The 15,673-nt window shown below is 41.6% G+C and overlaps 2 protein-coding genes and 1 long non-coding RNA gene across 5 annotated transcripts; 2 read left to right on the top strand and 1 right to left on the bottom strand.

Moving 5' to 3' along the window:
• The first annotated feature begins 556 nt into the window (after window positions 1-556).
• nmt2 (N-myristoyltransferase 2) lies at window positions 557-9,381 on the top strand. Its single transcript, XM_053433053.1, has 12 exons — window positions 557-752; window positions 1,822-1,939; window positions 2,430-2,571; window positions 3,318-3,436; window positions 3,535-3,626; window positions 3,709-3,825; window positions 3,925-4,095; window positions 4,193-4,301; window positions 4,406-4,576; window positions 4,669-4,836; window positions 4,994-5,131; window positions 5,743-9,381. The coding sequence occupies exons 1-12, from the start codon at window positions 643-645 to the stop codon at window positions 5,761-5,763; spliced, it is 1,476 nt and encodes a 491-aa protein (XP_053289028.1). The 5' UTR covers window positions 557-642; the 3' UTR covers window positions 5,764-9,381.
• A 2-nt stretch (window positions 9,382-9,383) lies between these two features.
• On the bottom strand, window positions 9,384-11,781 carry rpp38 (ribonuclease P/MRP 38 subunit). 3 transcript variants are annotated; one of them, XM_053433055.1, is made up of 2 exons: window positions 11,678-11,781; window positions 9,384-10,966 (listed from the first exon to the last, which is right to left on the bottom strand). In XM_053433055.1, exon 2 carries the CDS (start codon window positions 10,940-10,942, stop codon window positions 10,037-10,039), a length of 906 nt encoding a protein of 301 aa, XP_053289030.1. In that variant the 5' UTR covers window positions 10,943-10,966; window positions 11,678-11,781; the 3' UTR covers window positions 9,384-10,036. The 3 variants fall into 3 exon arrangements, with proteins under 3 accessions (XP_053289030.1, XP_053289029.1, XP_053289031.1); XM_053433054.1 differs by having other exon boundaries at window positions 9,384-10,963; XM_053433056.1 differs by having other exon boundaries at window positions 9,384-10,944; window positions 11,678-11,760.
• Window positions 11,782-11,849: 68 nt separating this feature from the next.
• LOC128449756 (uncharacterized) lies at window positions 11,850-13,471 on the top strand. The gene is made up of 2 exons (XR_008339907.1): window positions 11,850-11,989; window positions 12,953-13,471. It is a non-coding gene; the product is annotated as an uncharacterized LOC128449756 (long non-coding RNA).
• The last annotated feature ends 2,202 nt before the right edge of the window (window positions 13,472-15,673 follow it).

Below are 15,673 nucleotides of genomic sequence, written 5' to 3'. Positions count from 1 at the left end.
CAAGGAGACCAAACCACGACAAACGATGCAGGCGGTGTGTAAGTGGTAATGGGAGTTATACTGTTAAAGGGATAGTTCACCCAAAAATGAACATTCACTCATCATCTACTCGCCTCTATGCAGATGGAGGGGTGGGGGAGAATCCCATACAATTGCAGTAAGTGGACAGATTCTTTAACGTCCTCTGATATCCAGCCGCATTTAAGCATTGGATCATAGTGAAGATTTAGGCTATAAACATGGTGTAAATGACCTTGTTTCGAGTTGATTTTGAATGTCGGGGCTTACAGACACTTGGATGACACCACAGTAGCAGTTTGGAGGCATTTTATGTTTTTCTCTTTTCACATTACGTTTGAAGAAGTGTTCACCAGTTACTTGAATTGTATTAGATTTAGTTTCAGGGGTAAAAAGAACGCTTACCCCTGAAACTCCATTTATTTAATAATTGGAGAACACTGGGTACCATTCATTTAAAAAGAAAAAAGAAAAAAAAAGTGGGAGTGTGAATGTGTCACACCTCCGCTGGCCTGTAGGCAGCGCTGTTTCCCTCGGCGGTGTCTTTGTTTTTCCTCTCGTCTGCTGCCCTCTCTCCATCACACGGCCGCTCACTGTTTTTTTTTTTAAAGACATTTTTGTGTGATGGCGGAGGACAGCGAGTCCGCGGCCAGTCAGCAGAGCCTGGAGCTGGACGACCAGGACACCTGCGGGATAGACGGAGACAACGAGGAGGAGAATGAGCATCTGCAGGGGTGAGGACGGCCTGTTCCCTCCGCCCGGGAGACGCACTGTTCCCGGCTGCCTGTTTGTGCGCTCCCTGTTTATACGTATATAGATCTATATATATGTGTGTGTGTGTGGATGGCTAGCTAGCGCAGTTAGCATCCAGCGTTAGCCGACGCAAACACACCTAGGCGGTTTGCCTCAGGGCCGTCACCTCCAGCCCGCACATGTGTTGTTGTGAGAGCCGCGAGGTGTCGTCAGCGTCGGGTTGATAAACACGTTAAACCTTCAGGGGGTGAATGAGTCCAGCGCCCGGGCGGAGTGACATCATGACAGCTAGCCGCTAACACGACCCGTTAGCTCGCTAACGTTAAGCTAGCTCCGCTGTCAGTCGTTGCTATGGTAGCTAACGTTAGCTGCTGCTGCTGGTGTGTGTGTGTGGGGGGGGGGGGTGTTCCTGTGCTTACAGCTTTGTGAGGACCATGTTAAGCATGGACCCTACAGAGTGAGGACATATTTGCAAAGTGGGGACATTTTAACCGGTCCTCACTTGGTTCGTGGATTAAGTTTAGAAAAGGTTAGATTAGGGTTTGGATGGTTAGGGTAAAAGGCTAGGGAATGCATTATTCCAATGAGTGTCCTCACTAAGATAGAAGTACAAATGTGTGTGTGTGGTCCAGGTATTACTCGTGTTGGGATTTAAATCTGTTTACACAGTCACATTGTAGGGACTTACATTCTGTTTGGAGACAAAAATCAAGTCCCCATCATGTAAATCATTTAAGTTAAAGGTGAAAATTGTTAAAGTTAGGTTAGTCTCAACTCTCCAAGAAATCAATGAATTACATCGATTATAATGTACGTAATGTCCTCTGAAGTCGGACACATGACTGTGAGTCTCTGTGAGGGATAAAGTTATCTTATTGGAACTTTTTCTGGTTTATACACCTTCATCGCTACTTTGTTGTGACCAGTGGTCCTTGGCAATTTATCATTTCTTAGGTCCTGATTCAAGTTAGGGGTAAAGGGGATTTGAAATTGAGGTTAGTGTAATGATGATCTGATTTAACAGATGTTGGGTGTGTTTGACATCTGCAGGAGTCCAGGGGGAGATTTGGGGGCCAAGAGGAAGAAGAAGAAGCAGAAGAGGAAGAAAGAGAAGCCGAGCTCGGGAGGAGCCAAGTCTGACTCTGCCTCTGACTCTCAGGAGATTAAGGTGACCAGTCTGAAATATGCATACATAAATCCAAAATACACAACCCAGTTACTTGTAGTAGGTGAGATACAAAAAAAAAGCTGAATTATAGTCCTTAAGCACATAATCAACAAGCCAAGAAAACCCTGTTTAATCTCCATCATTGTGAAAGGAATCAATACGGGTCATTGAGCCTTGGATTTATACACTGCTCATGACCTACAGTATGGTCTGCTGATGGGATGATTCAGCCAAATGCTAAGTGGTCTTATAAATGATAGTGACTGAAGAATAAACAATTCCCAGGATTCATTCAAGACTGAAGAGCGACCAGTAAAAATATTCCAATAATCAGGTGTTTTGGTCACATTTGAATTATGCAAGACATGCTGTTATGGGCCATTTGATACTGTACAAACTCAGGGATGTGTTTGTGTTGTCTTCAAACCTAAGGGCCACGCCCAAGACACATCATCATCTCATGTGTATGTGCCCCTTGTTCTACATGCAGAACCCTGGTTTACCCATTCAGAAGTTGCAGGACATCCAAAGAGCCATGGAGCTGCTGTCCTGCCAGGGTCCTGCGAAGAGCATCGACGAGGCAGCCAAGCACAAGTACCAGTTTTGGGACACTCAGCCTGTGCCAAAGCTAAGTAAGTACTGCTAGAGCCTTGTTTATTTATTATTGGAATTAATTTTATTTGAAATATGCTGCAAGAATAATGATATGTTTAAAGCTTTTTTTGTCATTTGATGAGCTCTTAATGGTCCAGTGATCATTAATCGTATACAGAATTAGTGCATTCAACATCTATGAGGGGCCATTTAGGGGTTCAGTGTCTTGCCCAAGGACACTTTGGCATGCAGGTGTGGATGACTGAGGATCAAACCGCCGACCTTCTGGTTTGAGGACGACCGCTCAGCCACAGCCGCCCGTTTTATATCACTTGTCAACAAACGGTTGCATATCAGCATTTAACAGGATGTATCAGGTTTAACAGCGTTTCTATGCACTTGTGCCAACTCCTGGTTTTGGCTTGTCATATTCTTTGCTCTGTAAAGCCATTGTCCCAAATACCTGTCAGTTGTGAAGTACAGTGGGGGTCCAGGCATGCTTAGTGATACTATATTGAACTGTTAACATGACAACTATTGGTCAAAGAGTCAGGTCTATGCAGGGGAGCAATGATGTAGCTTTGTCAACATGAGCTCAACAGAAGACATTTTTTAAGAATGTCTGAGAGATGCTGTCATTTTAATGTATTATAAAAACATACTTGTTTTTTGTGTTGGCTCATGACCAGTGCTGCATTTGCTTTATGTATTTACAAGAAATCATTCCATTGGAATCGTGGTTGCTGGGAAAGTAGTTTGATATCCCTCTGTGCTATTTTTGCAGACGAAGTTGTGACGAGTCATGGGCCAATTGAAGCTGACAAAGACAACATCAGACAGGAGCCATATTCCTTACCTCAAGGCTTCATGTGGGACACTCTGGATCTCAGCAATGCAGATGTGGTGAGTACAGTGTTTGTCTGAGATACTCAAACAATAAATGTATTTTTTGCAGAAGTGATGCACAAAATGAAATAACTGACTGGCTGTGTATTTTCCAGCTGAAAGAGCTGTACACACTGTTAAATGAAAACTATGTGGAGGACGATGACAACATGTTTAGATTTGATTACTCCCCAAACTTTCTCAAATGGTAAGCTTTCCCCTCAGTTGTTCTAATGAGCGAAAAGTGAATATGTACAGTGTTCAACTGACTGCATATCCTCCCCTCTCAGGGCTCTGCGTCCACCTGGCTGGTTACCACAGTGGCATTGTGGAGTGAGAGTGTCCTCCAATAAGAAGCTTGTTGGCTTTATTAGTGCCATCCCTGCGGATATACGCATCTATGACACGTGAGCAACTGATCATACAATTAGTGAAGCACTGTGCATTGAAAGAGTTAAAGAAAACTCTTCTACACTAATGCACAATCCATCTCTGTCATCCTCCAGGCTGAAAAGGATGGTAGAAATCAACTTCCTGTGTGTCCACAAGAAGCTGCGCTCAAAGCGTGTTGCTCCTGTGCTCATCAGAGAGATCACACGGAGGGTGAACTTGGAGGGGATATTTCAGGCAGTATACACAGCAGGAGTGGTACTCCCGAAACCTGTTTCCACATGCAGGTAAACTGTGCAGGATTCAGACATAAAACACCCAGGACTTGGTGTGAAAAAGTAATTTATGAAGCTAATACTCTTTAATTCCTTTTTCTCTGTACAGGTATTGGCATCGTTCTTTGAACCCCAGAAAACTTGTGGAAGTTAAATTCTCCCATCTGAGCAGAAACATGACCCTGCAAAGAACCATGAAACTCTACAGACTACCAGATGTAAACACTCTACACACCGTCACTCAGGGATCTCTCTTTATAACTCTTATGAATGGCAGGAACTTATATCGACCTTTTCCTCTCACTCTCTGCTCCTCATACAGAGCATCAAAACCCCGGGTCTGCGGCTGATGGAGAGACGTGACATCCGCCAAGTCACCGATCTGCTGCAGAAATACCTTCAACGTTTCCAGCTTGCACCTTCTTTGGGGGAAGAGGAGGTCACTCACTGGCTTTTGCCGCAGGACAACATAATTGACACTTACGTAGTAGAGGTATGTGGAATCAGTTCAATCAAACCGACTCAGTGTTCGTCCGTTGATTCCTGTGTGTTTAAAACAGCTTCCGTGTCTGCCTCTCCTCTCAGGGTGCTGGTGGTGTTCTGACAGATTTCACTAGCTTCTACACTCTGCCCTCAACGGTGATGCATCATCCTCTCCATAGGACCCTGAAGGCAGCTTATTCTTTTTACAATGTTCATACACAAACTCCGCTACTGGACCTAATGAATGATGCACTGATCCTGGCCAAACTGGTAATGCTACTTTATAATAACGCTTTTCTCTTCCGCTGCTGCCATAGAATTGTTTTTAGAGTTAAAGTGTCACCTAGATGTTTACAAATATTATCTTGCTGCTGAGTGATTCGTTATAACATTTGGTTTGTGATGTCTTCTTTTGTGCGTTTAACAGAAAGGTTTTGATGTGTTCAATGCCTTGGATTTAATGGAGAATAAGGGGTTCCTGGAGAAGCTCAAGTTTGGCATAGGAGATGGAAATCTGCAGTATTACCTCTACAATTGGAAGTGTCCACCTATGGACCCTGATAAGGTCAGTTACTTGGGTTGTCAACGATTGTCACCACCTCAGGGATCATTTGGCACATTCAGTTTTATAGACCTAAATGCTAATACTGCGTAAAATTTAGGTTATTTTTTCAAATCCACAAAAGCTTGTTTGTGACAAATCATGTACAGAAAATGGACAATATGAGGGGGGTTGATTTAGGAGTATTATATTAGTAATGCATACGTGTATTTCATGTTGTATGTTTAATTTCTTATTAATTTGTACTGGGTTACACCAGCGATTAGAATATATTAAGTATAAATATTTTTCTTAGTTTCTGGTTTGAATCTTTCCTTTGTTCTCAGGAACTTGTATCTAGTTTCAAACCAGAGACTCAGTGAATCGGTTTCCGCCATTTAAACATAACAATTGTAAAGTAATGTGTCAATCTGCTGTCCAATAACTCTGCTGGGGATAAATATCTTATCAAGCTAACCTTACAACAGTACTAGTTGAATCGGGGTGAAGAGTAAAGTAGTTTCCTTTTTGGTCCATCATGTTTTAATTTAGTGATGTAGAAGATTTCCCCTCGGCCGATGTAACCAGCTCAACACTGTTCTCTTGATAAGACTGCTGAACCTCTTGTGTTTCAGGTTGGCCTCGTCCTTCAGTAGCACGTGTCCTCACAGCGGCTACAAAAAATACGGATTGAGAGGTTTTCTGGGACCTCTGGCTACTCCTTACCTGGACATACAGGTAGCCCAAGCTAGACAATGAAAACTACAGTCAAACCAACCTGGTGACCGGGCGGCGGTGCACCCGGCACTTGTGTCATCAAAAACATTCTCAGTTCCCCCCGGAGCTGAAAACTCTTAAATCATCAACATCCTGAATGTGAAGTCATGCTATGCCTGAGATACTCATACAGTACAAAGCTCACATTTCAAAACACATCAGTTTGACATTCAAGAGGATGCCTTGACATTTGTGAGTCTTTGTTTAGCTCTTCCTCAGCAGACCCTTTGTTACAAGGTACGCACGTGTTGTTTCATTTCATTGAGGGAAAATGTGTAAATCAGGGATGGGGAACCTTTTTTCTACCAGGGGCCATTTTAGTTTTTAAAAAATCCTTGGAGGGCCACAGTAAATTATTGTTTATTGTTAACACATTTATTGCACCAGGGCTCCTGACGAAGTTTTGGTTTCATTGGTGCCCCTAACTTTTTCATTTCGGTGCACCCAAAATTTTCACCGCGCCCTTTGGTACCACAATAATACACCTTTTAAAATCTTTTCTTGGCAGTTCAAATACACATTTAATATCTGAACTAGGGCTGGGTAGTGCCACTGATTTCCCAAATCGATTGGATATTCAATCACAAGGTCTCGATTTGATTCAATTATGTAACTGTGAAAGGAAACCTAACTTTATTCACTTTAGGTTGTGTTGTATTAAGGTTAGTATACCAGCGTTTCCTCGACGACTGGGAGTGTGTGTGTGTTTGCACGCGTCGCTCTTCACATCAAACACTTATGTGAGTGTGTGAGTGTAAACTCGGCCTCGCTCCCTGATTCAGAGGATACGACTCGATCAAATACACAGACGCACCAGCTTAATGTTAGTGCGACCAAGGACACCATGGTTAACTCTCCCTTCACCGTTTTTTTTTTTCATGTATATATATGAATTGCACGTTCCCCACCCCTGATGTAAATGATAATTGGCAAGTAAACAAGCTTTTCTAATTGTGTTCAAGTCCAAACGATTAGTTATTGCATACCAACAGCAGCTGGACATATGTTCTCATATCAGTGTGGTCGGAAGGATCTCTGCTGGTTGTGTCATGGCCTCAGTAGAGTTAGAAATTCTGAGATGTTTCTTTGATAAGAGAAACATCTCTCACCTTTTTTCACCTCAAACATTCATACCTTTAAATCACAAATATAGAGAACAAGGAAGGACTTATCCAGCTGGTGCATTCATCTACATGTTTTTGTTGAAAATATATAGTCACCTGTACATTTAGAGTCAGATCATATTTAATCCTGTAGTGTGCTTTTGGGGTGTGGGAGGGCTGATCCAAAGTATTTTTTCCTCTTAAGTAGTGTAGATGTCACTGGGTTTGTTCGGTCAATTAAGGTTTAAGGGGTTTTGATGAAGAATGTATTGCATCAATGAAGCACAATTTTTCAGTTCTTAAACCAGAAGGAGGTTCCTTTAAGGGTCAGGGTGCCCAGATTTCAAAACTGATGAGTTGCAGAACAGTGTCAACTTTGTTATTTCATTTGATTTAAGGATTTAAGCTGCTTTCACATTATAAACCTGTTTCTAGAGATTCCATTTTTAAAACAACACTCTTACAATAAGTTAACTGGTTATTATACCAGATGTGCTCATGCAGATGTTAGAATCGATTGCATGTCAGTGGTGGGCTGTCCAGTTAGCAAAGCTGCTGAATAAGTAACTGTTTATATACAAACTAAGAGGTGCTCAGCAGGGCAGTAAAAAAACTGGGCAGGAAACACACATAACTAGAATGGCATTCAGTAGAGCAAAGACCTCCCCCAAGGCCCAACAGTCCCCTTATAAAGCCACATTTAAATTCCCTAGATCCAGTCATTATCTGGAACTGCAACAATCAGTCCTATAAATATGCCTGAGTTTTTCCATCCGGGTCCATGTGCTAGTTCCTGAGAATTTAAAGAATTTTTTTTTTTTTTAAAAGCACTTTCTCTAAACATTACAGAAAATCCTGGACCTGCCACAAAATGCAAAGGATTCTTTCTTTGCTCCCGTCCCATCCTTTCAGAAAGTAATGTGGACATTTTTTCGGTAATAAAATATAGTATAATAAATAAAATGGCAAAAAAGAATCACATTGGCAGAGGAAAACACCAGTTTAACAACATTCAAGTGATATTGACTTTTCAAGTGCTACTAAAACATTTTCAAAATTAAAAATTAAAACACTTTCTCTCTAGAGGCAGTTTTATATCGTGGGAAATGTCCATGTGCTTTGACATAGTGCATGTTCTCAGCTAAGTCCCATTTAAAACCGTCAGTTTTATTTTTAGTCATTGTCGCACAGGCCGCTTGCAAAGCATTTATCACTTCCTACTTTAAATAGCCTGCTGCAAAGCAAAAACAAACTTGTCCCTGTAAAATTGCAGAACACTACGGTCGTAAGCATTTCTGAACAGATTCTCGTTCAAACTCTGGAGAATTTAGCACAACTCTCAAACGGTCTGAAGTCATTTCCAACAGCATGCTGAATTCACTGAAGCCTGTGTCAGTAACCGTGTCAATTTGAAATGTGAGCATTTCCTGGTTTTACCGTCTGCGTTCTTATTGACTTCTCTCAGATTTGTTTTTAATGGTACTGTATTTTGTGTGTCTGAAAAAATACACTGTAGGTTATTTTTTTAGTGTGTTGTGCAGCTACTTGCGTGAAACAGTTCTGATATTTATAATTGTACTTTGCAAAAGTGTCTTAAGACGTCATTCTTCTTTTTCTTTCCAGTATTTCCTTAAGAATTCCAGTGAAACGGTTGATTTCAGACTTGTCCCTCCACTCACGCTGTGGTGGTTTCCTCAAAAAGGGTTTAAATGTTTTTAAACAGTCTTTGTCCCTTTTGATGTTCCCGTGGCTCTGTGTACCTGAAGAGGTAAAGGCTGCTGCAATCTTCGTCATTGATTTTTCTCTATGTGATGTAGTTTTCTTCTCATCCCTTTATAAATTAGTAAGAAAAGAACAACTGATGAACAGTCTTCAAAGATTTTTTTCTTTTGACCATTGAAAGGTTGAGCGAGTTGCATTCACACAGACGGAAGCTACCAGGATTACTGAAACACTGAAACCAGTTGCTGGGTGGACAGTGTGCCTCATGGATGTTGGTTGTCCCAGATGTGTTGCCTGCAGCTGTTTGAATTAACTTTGAGCATGTCAGTTTTGCTGCCGTGTTGATTTTTGAGTTGTTACTTAGCTAAACCCTTTAGTGAGAACTCAACCTGAAGTACCTGCCTTATTTAAAAAACAAGGATTTCTGTTTATTTTTTATTTTAAGTTTTTGGGATGGGCTGGGGGGGGGTATGTACTTTTGAACCGACATACAGCTTTCTCTAACTGAAGAACAATATTTTTATTCAGATCCATCGTAAGCTGTGATAAAGCTGAAGAACATGTACCAGCATCATATAAGACATGACCCCATGCAAATAACAATCTGTTCCAACACGCGTCGGCTATACCAGCATGGATGTTTGATTGAATAAACACACTTTGAAAAAGGTACATGAGTGGTGCACGTCTGTGGTTTATTATGGTGTGTTCATTACAAACACTGCAAACTGGTGAGGATGAGACATGTTTAATTCTGTTTTTGTCACATTGCCAGTTGTTTAAATTCATAAGTACAAACACAGATTTAAATGTTCCATGTTTTGTCTGTTAAATATCACATTGACCAAAACTAAATTTAAAATGACCATTAAACGTTTTTAACTAAGTCGCTGATTGATATAAACTGCAGTTCATCCTCCAAACTATGGTGTATAAGAGAAAAGCAAGAATATTGTTTTACTTGTTAATGAAAGATTCCAACAACTCATGGAGAAGCTGTAACGGACAATCTATGACAAAGCAAGTTTCAAGTCTTGGTGAGTTGATTTACAAAATATACTGATGGATTATAAACTAATTGCTGAATGATTGAAATGTTGGAAAACAAAAGTGAATCCCAACACATGGGAGTTAGCAGGATTCTTAAGATAAATCTAATGAATAACAACCTGGTAACATAATAAAACGTTGGATATCTCCACCTCTCAAAAAGTTCTTAAAACTAAATGATCTTAAAAGGAAAAAATAAGGGAGCGTCTGGGCTAAATCATGAAATAACACAGGAGTGGTCCAAAAATATCCAGGCAGATGTCTTTAGTTTGACAGTCTACTTTTTTTTCTTTTTCTTTGCAGGATTAGCAACTACTCTCTTCACTATGAGCGGCTGCAGAGTCCAGGAGGAGGGAGACTCTGTCACCACCTCAGTCTCGCTCTCCAGTTTTCTTTTCTGGCCTCCCTTCTCTCCAGCCTCCGCCTCATCCTCCATGTCTGCAGGGTCGTTGGGTGTCACAGCAGGTGAACAACCCGGTGGAGCTGCACCTGGTAGCCATGCAATGTTCAATGGAGGCACTCTGGGTTTAATGGCATCAACGGTGTCGGTGAAGATGTCCTCGTCACGGGAGGCACAGCGTCTGAATCCCAGTGCCAGGACACTTTTCAGCCCCAGCGGCTCCGACACGCTCTGGCTCAGACGGGGCACCTGGCACGCCGGCACTCCTCGCGTCGCACTCAGCGGGATCAGGTGACTTGTCATGTGATTGGGTTTGACAGACTTACACACCAACACCAATCTGAGCTCATTTCTCTCCAGAGCCTTGGTGACCTCGTTGATGCCAATGGCCAGCTGTCGTCGGGCCGCCACATCTGTCCAGCCGTTTTTAGAAGAATCCTGCACCTGGGCGACGGGCTCTGGTGTTTCAGCAGCAGCAGCAGCAGCAGCAGCGATGGGTTCCGGTGATGCGGCGGCAGCAGCAGCAGCAGCGACGGGCTCCGGTGTCACGGCGGCAGCAGCAGATTCCTGCTCCTTCTTCTTCTTCCTCCATGGGCGAAAGATTTTCACCTCTTTCTTCTCAAGGCCCATCGAGAACAGTTTGTCCTTCAGGGTCTGCAGGATGAACTGCATGTCCTCTTGGGGGAGTGGGCTCCATGTTGGGGTGAAGGGTGAGGCGAGGGAGGTCTTACCCGGAGGCGGCCTTTTGATTTCCTTTTTCCCCAGCTTCTTTTGAGTGGCCATTTCTGCTTTGACAAACACAATCTGCTGGTGAAATAAATGAAGAGAAAGCATGGAGATCTATTAAACTGTAGTACAAAAATACAAATGGTCAGTCTCAAGATTTATTTTTCTTTATTTATTGATGTCCTCCGGGAGCACTGATCATTTTTTTTGTAACTCAGTACCTTCATCAACAGAAGTACAATTTTGAGGAACTGTTATGTACAGTATGTATTTCCCTGAGTTGTTACACAACATTTCAAATTTTCAGATAATCAATGAAGGATGTTTATTTCATTAGAGGAGAATCAGCACCATATTAACCAGCTGCAACGTTTAAGTGATATTGTGATCAATCTAATAAACATATCTCAGATATTAATGAATCAAACTTTGATTCAGGCTAGTGAAGTTCAAAGTGCTTCACATTTGACTGATGAGCCGATAAAAGACCAAACATTAAAAATATAGTGATACTACTGAATAAGTACAACTTAGTCAGTCGGTGTACAATTCATCCTTTTGACATTTGGTATTTTAAATATAATTAAATATATTTTAGACTATAAGAAATGTAAATACATGAAACTGTTGAATGTTGTACGTACTTCAACGTTTCAATGGAAAGAGAAACATCTGCGTGCTTCTGCTGATCCCAGTTTATCCACAATAAACACTGTCGACTCGTAATGTTTCCATCCACTGATCAACCACGTGTCACTGTTAAAACACGACGACCACAGGACGTTACTTTACCTGGATATTAACGCAGAGGAATCCCTGTTAAACAGAATCACGTCTTCACCAGCGACAACATGGGAGAACCACTGCGCGCCGCCATGTTGTTTGAATCAAAATAACTTTATTTACAAAGAACAGAGAGCGACGACTAGCGTTCAAACAGCAGTAGTACATTTAAACATTCACAGTTAGAAACATCCATGGCAGCCGGCAGCAGCAGCACACCTACTGATGCCGCAGCGGGAGCCGGTCATGGAGGAGTCTGCAGTGTGTCGGGCGGCGCTGCAGGGAGAGCCGTGATGGTCGTGACATTGGGAGGGCTGTCAGGTGAGTGGTGCATTTCCCTTATGGCCTGGGCTAGGCTAGGCTAGTTTTCTACAAGTTTATGCATGTGACGCAGTTCAAGAAAATAATAATTAGCTCTAAAGATACGAACACATTGTAACTCAATCGTTTAGCTTCATTCTCGAGCAGACCACGAGAGAGCAGTGTTTCTAACTGGGATCTGCAGTCATCAGGTTGAATCCGACCTGTCAGACAGACATTGCTAACATTTGTTTTTGCTTTTGCTATTTACTCACCAACAATAAAAAAAAGAAGAAACAAAGCAGACCTGCTAAACAACCACATTTCAATGTGTTGTCATTTATCAAGTCATGATTAAACAGCTCTTTTCCTATTTTCTGTGGTTAACGATGTTTATGTTAGAACTGACAGGACTTACAAACAACAACAACAACAGGAGGACACTTTTCAAATTAAACATATCGGAATGACAACAATAATGGAGCAAGACACAGAAGTGGTTTTCTAACTATCAAACGAACCCCCCATCATTGTTACTGCTGGCCGGCCCCGGGTCTGATATTACCAGGCAACAATTTAAGCCTCTAACTCTGTTAAAATACTTTCTTCTTCCAAGGTGGGTTATGGGTCCTTAAAAAGTCTTTAATTAAATGTTGAAATAAAAAACTTTAAAGTAATAAATTGTCTAACGTTCAGATCGGATGAGTCTTAATTATTTAAGGCATTACTCCACTGTGCCAGACTAAAGAAGAAGAATTGTTATTTCCTGTTTGCACTGCATCGTCTGTCTGTCTGTCTCTGGTTAAGTTAATGGGTTAAACAAATACCTCTCTAGTCAGCCTGCTAGCTAGTTTACGAACATGGGGATTCAAGCTTGACAACCACGTGTGTTAAAAGATTCTCAAAGTTGGGACAATGGGGAAATCAAGTTTTAAAGTTGTTATAAAACAAATCTCCAACAATTAATTTTTTCTTTTCTTGAAGGTAAAAGATCCTGGAATTGAGAGACTCCACCTGCAGGTTGGTGGGTGGAGAGGATGACGACAGTGTAAAGCAAAGATAGACACATCGCAGAAAAGGGGACAGAGGCTTGAGAAGCAGTGGGGGGTGGATGAGGACTATTAGGGTTCTGGATGGATCAGTAGGGACCCACCTATCACACCCTGCAGTGGATAAACAAGAGGATTACCTTCTCTTTTTATCTGCCCAAAGTGATCCTCCCACGAGGCGATGAAGCAGCCCCTCACCTCTCTGTCAAATGTCCATGGAGGATACTTTGATTACAAAGACTGGCCATTTATAATACAAGTCTGTGCGTGTGGGTTTTCTGCTGAATGCCACAAGAACCACACATCAAGGCATAGCTTGAGAGATGGATGGAGTTGATGTGCTAATAGTCCAATAAAACCAAGTATATTTCCTGTCAGCTTCCCTCTTTGGCAATGTGCAATATTGAATTAGCGGGGACCCCTAAAGAATGTTTGTATTAAACTATGAAATGGTCTCAATCTCCTTATTCGCCTTCCTTCAATGTTTCTCCTCCCTCTCCCTCTCTCAGCAGCAAAATGACAGGCTGGAACTGGGACCACATCAGATACCATGCAGCAAATCCAGCCAGAGCAGCAAACCAAGTCGCAAACAGAACCTGTCCCGAGTTAAACTGGCATATGCCGTTCCACTCGACACTGCATGGTGCATACAAAGAGATGTATAAAAACCTACTCATTATGGCAGCATAGTAGGGACATTTGCTGATGTCACCACCCGTGGCTCCGTGGACAGGCAAGCCAGCATCTAAAACATCCTCCTGGATGGCTCCCTGTGTGAACAGTCAGGCGGCGGCTCGCAGAATTTGCACTTCCGCCTCAGGTGGGTCCCTGACGTACACGCTGCGGTGATAGACTGTGGTTAGAGTCAAAGATGAATCAAAAAAAGATAAAGTTATAAGGTGCACAATTTAGAAAGCACCGCAAAGTAGAGGAGGAGAAGAAAGAACAATATAGAGGTAAGAATCACCCCGATTGTGGACATATTAATCTTTATTTTTGTTGACATGACATGCTATCAGTACAGCTGATTTCAGACTCTTTATATATTTTTAATTTTATGTTTTTATTGTTTTTTATAGCTTACAATTTTGTCTGCCCGTGTGTAAATCTGTATACAGTCCAAAAGTTCTTGGGGATGCATGACAGTTTGTGTGTGTATGTTGGGGGGCGCCAATTTGAAATCTCGCCTAGGGCGCCAACATTGCCAGGGCCGGCCCTGGTCTACAGTTATGTTTTAAAACAATTTACTGGAATAAGTTCTTCCTTCAAGTACAATAACCAGGGGTCCTAATCAATCAATCAATCAATCAATCAAGCTTTATTTGTATAGCCCATACTCACAAATCATAGTTTGTCTCATTGGGCTTTAACAAGGTATTACATTATATCTGTACAGGAGAAAAGTGCCTGTCGAAATTCCTCAGATGCTCCTTTCTCCTTCTTAACAGTACCAAAGGTCAGGTTATAGATAAAGGAGCAACCAACAGTTCATTGTAGCGTCTATGCTTAGGGACTTTCATATCTAACTCAAATACTCCAGACAGAGAGGAACCAACTTCAACTCTTTTGTGTATTTCACCAGTGGCAAGACGTAAGGACAACTAAATCACATTGCAATGTGATTTATTTCACTATCCAATAGGATGCGAACACCTACATGTAACATAGAGAGTGACAGCAATTCCAGCCATTCATTGACGTGCTGTTAGATTGTTAATGAAGCAAGTAGAGGGAGATACATGTTGATGCTGTGGGAGACATCTTCAGACTCGGGGATGATAATTGCTCATGTTGCTCTGTTAGTGTTTTGTCGTGGCAATTTCTACAATCCCACCTTAACAACGAGGTAACAAGACTCAAATCTCTTACAGTATTGTCACACTTTAATGCTCCAGCATGGTACATATGAGGAAGGTTAGTTTGTAATATGCACACCCATGGGAAACAGTTATTTGTCTTTAGACATTTGGCTCAACCCTCCCACTCTGGTTGGGATGGTTACATAGTCAAAGGTTGAGATCTTCTGATGACATGAAAACAACAATGCCTCAGTTAGAGCAAGATTCAGTCAGTAGTACAGGAAACAGCATGATCAAGGTTACATTGTATGATATTCGATCATGATCAATCAAAGGGGAAATAAACATGATGATATTGTGGTCAAATGTTATATTTCCCTTACAGTTTGTATGTTGTTTCACCTTCAGGTCTCCTTGATACATAAAGTCTCCATTAAAACCTTCTGCATTAGACATCAGCTTCTGCCTGAGTTCTAACTTCCTTAAGAATCACAATTTGTGCTCAGTAGTAAACTTCAAGGGACTTTGCAGATGACTGAAAATTGATATAATATAATATTAAATAATATAATATCACAATGAATAAGAATCATTTGCTGCTTCTACTAAGTACAAGGAAAAACAAAGCCATCGATAAGTATAAGTGGAAATATCCCCTTCAAAAGAGAAACTGTATCCTCATGTGTCCCATCCACGTTATAACTGGATTATTTTTGGATATTACTCACGAATCAAACATTTTAATAGAGTGTTGAAAAATGTAGACAGGATACTGGGTGGAAGCTAATGTCAGATCAAGCTAGGCAGCTGCACCCGAGAGCCACGTGCAGTATGTGGACTGTGTCAGGGTCACTGAT

This window comes from Pleuronectes platessa, chromosome 10, assembly GCF_947347685.1.
Source record: "Pleuronectes platessa chromosome 10, fPlePla1.1, whole genome shotgun sequence".
NCBI lineage: Eukaryota > Metazoa > Chordata > Actinopteri > Pleuronectiformes > Pleuronectidae > Pleuronectes > Pleuronectes platessa.
Note: the sequence above shows the minus strand (reverse complement) of the source record. Positions and strands in the feature narration are given on the sequence as shown.

What these genes read in the sequence shown, in the direction of transcription:
- nmt2 (XM_053433053.1), top strand. Translation starts at nt 643, where the DNA reads ATGGCGGAGGACAGCGAGTCCGCGGCCAGTCAGCAGAGCCTGGAGCTG. An exon ending in GAGAATGAGCATCTGCAGGG is followed by an intron (nt 753 to 1,821) that starts GTGAGGACGGCC and finishes TGACATCTGCAG; the next exon opens with GAGTCCAGGGGGAGATTTGG. An exon ending in TCAGCCTGTGCCAAAGCTAA is followed by an intron (nt 2,572 to 3,317) that starts GTAAGTACTGCT and finishes CTATTTTTGCAG; the next exon opens with ACGAAGTTGTGACGAGTCAT.
- rpp38 (XM_053433055.1), bottom strand. Translation starts at nt 10,942, where the DNA reads ATGGCCACTCAAAAGAAGCTGGGGAAAAAGGAAATCAAAAGGCCGCCT.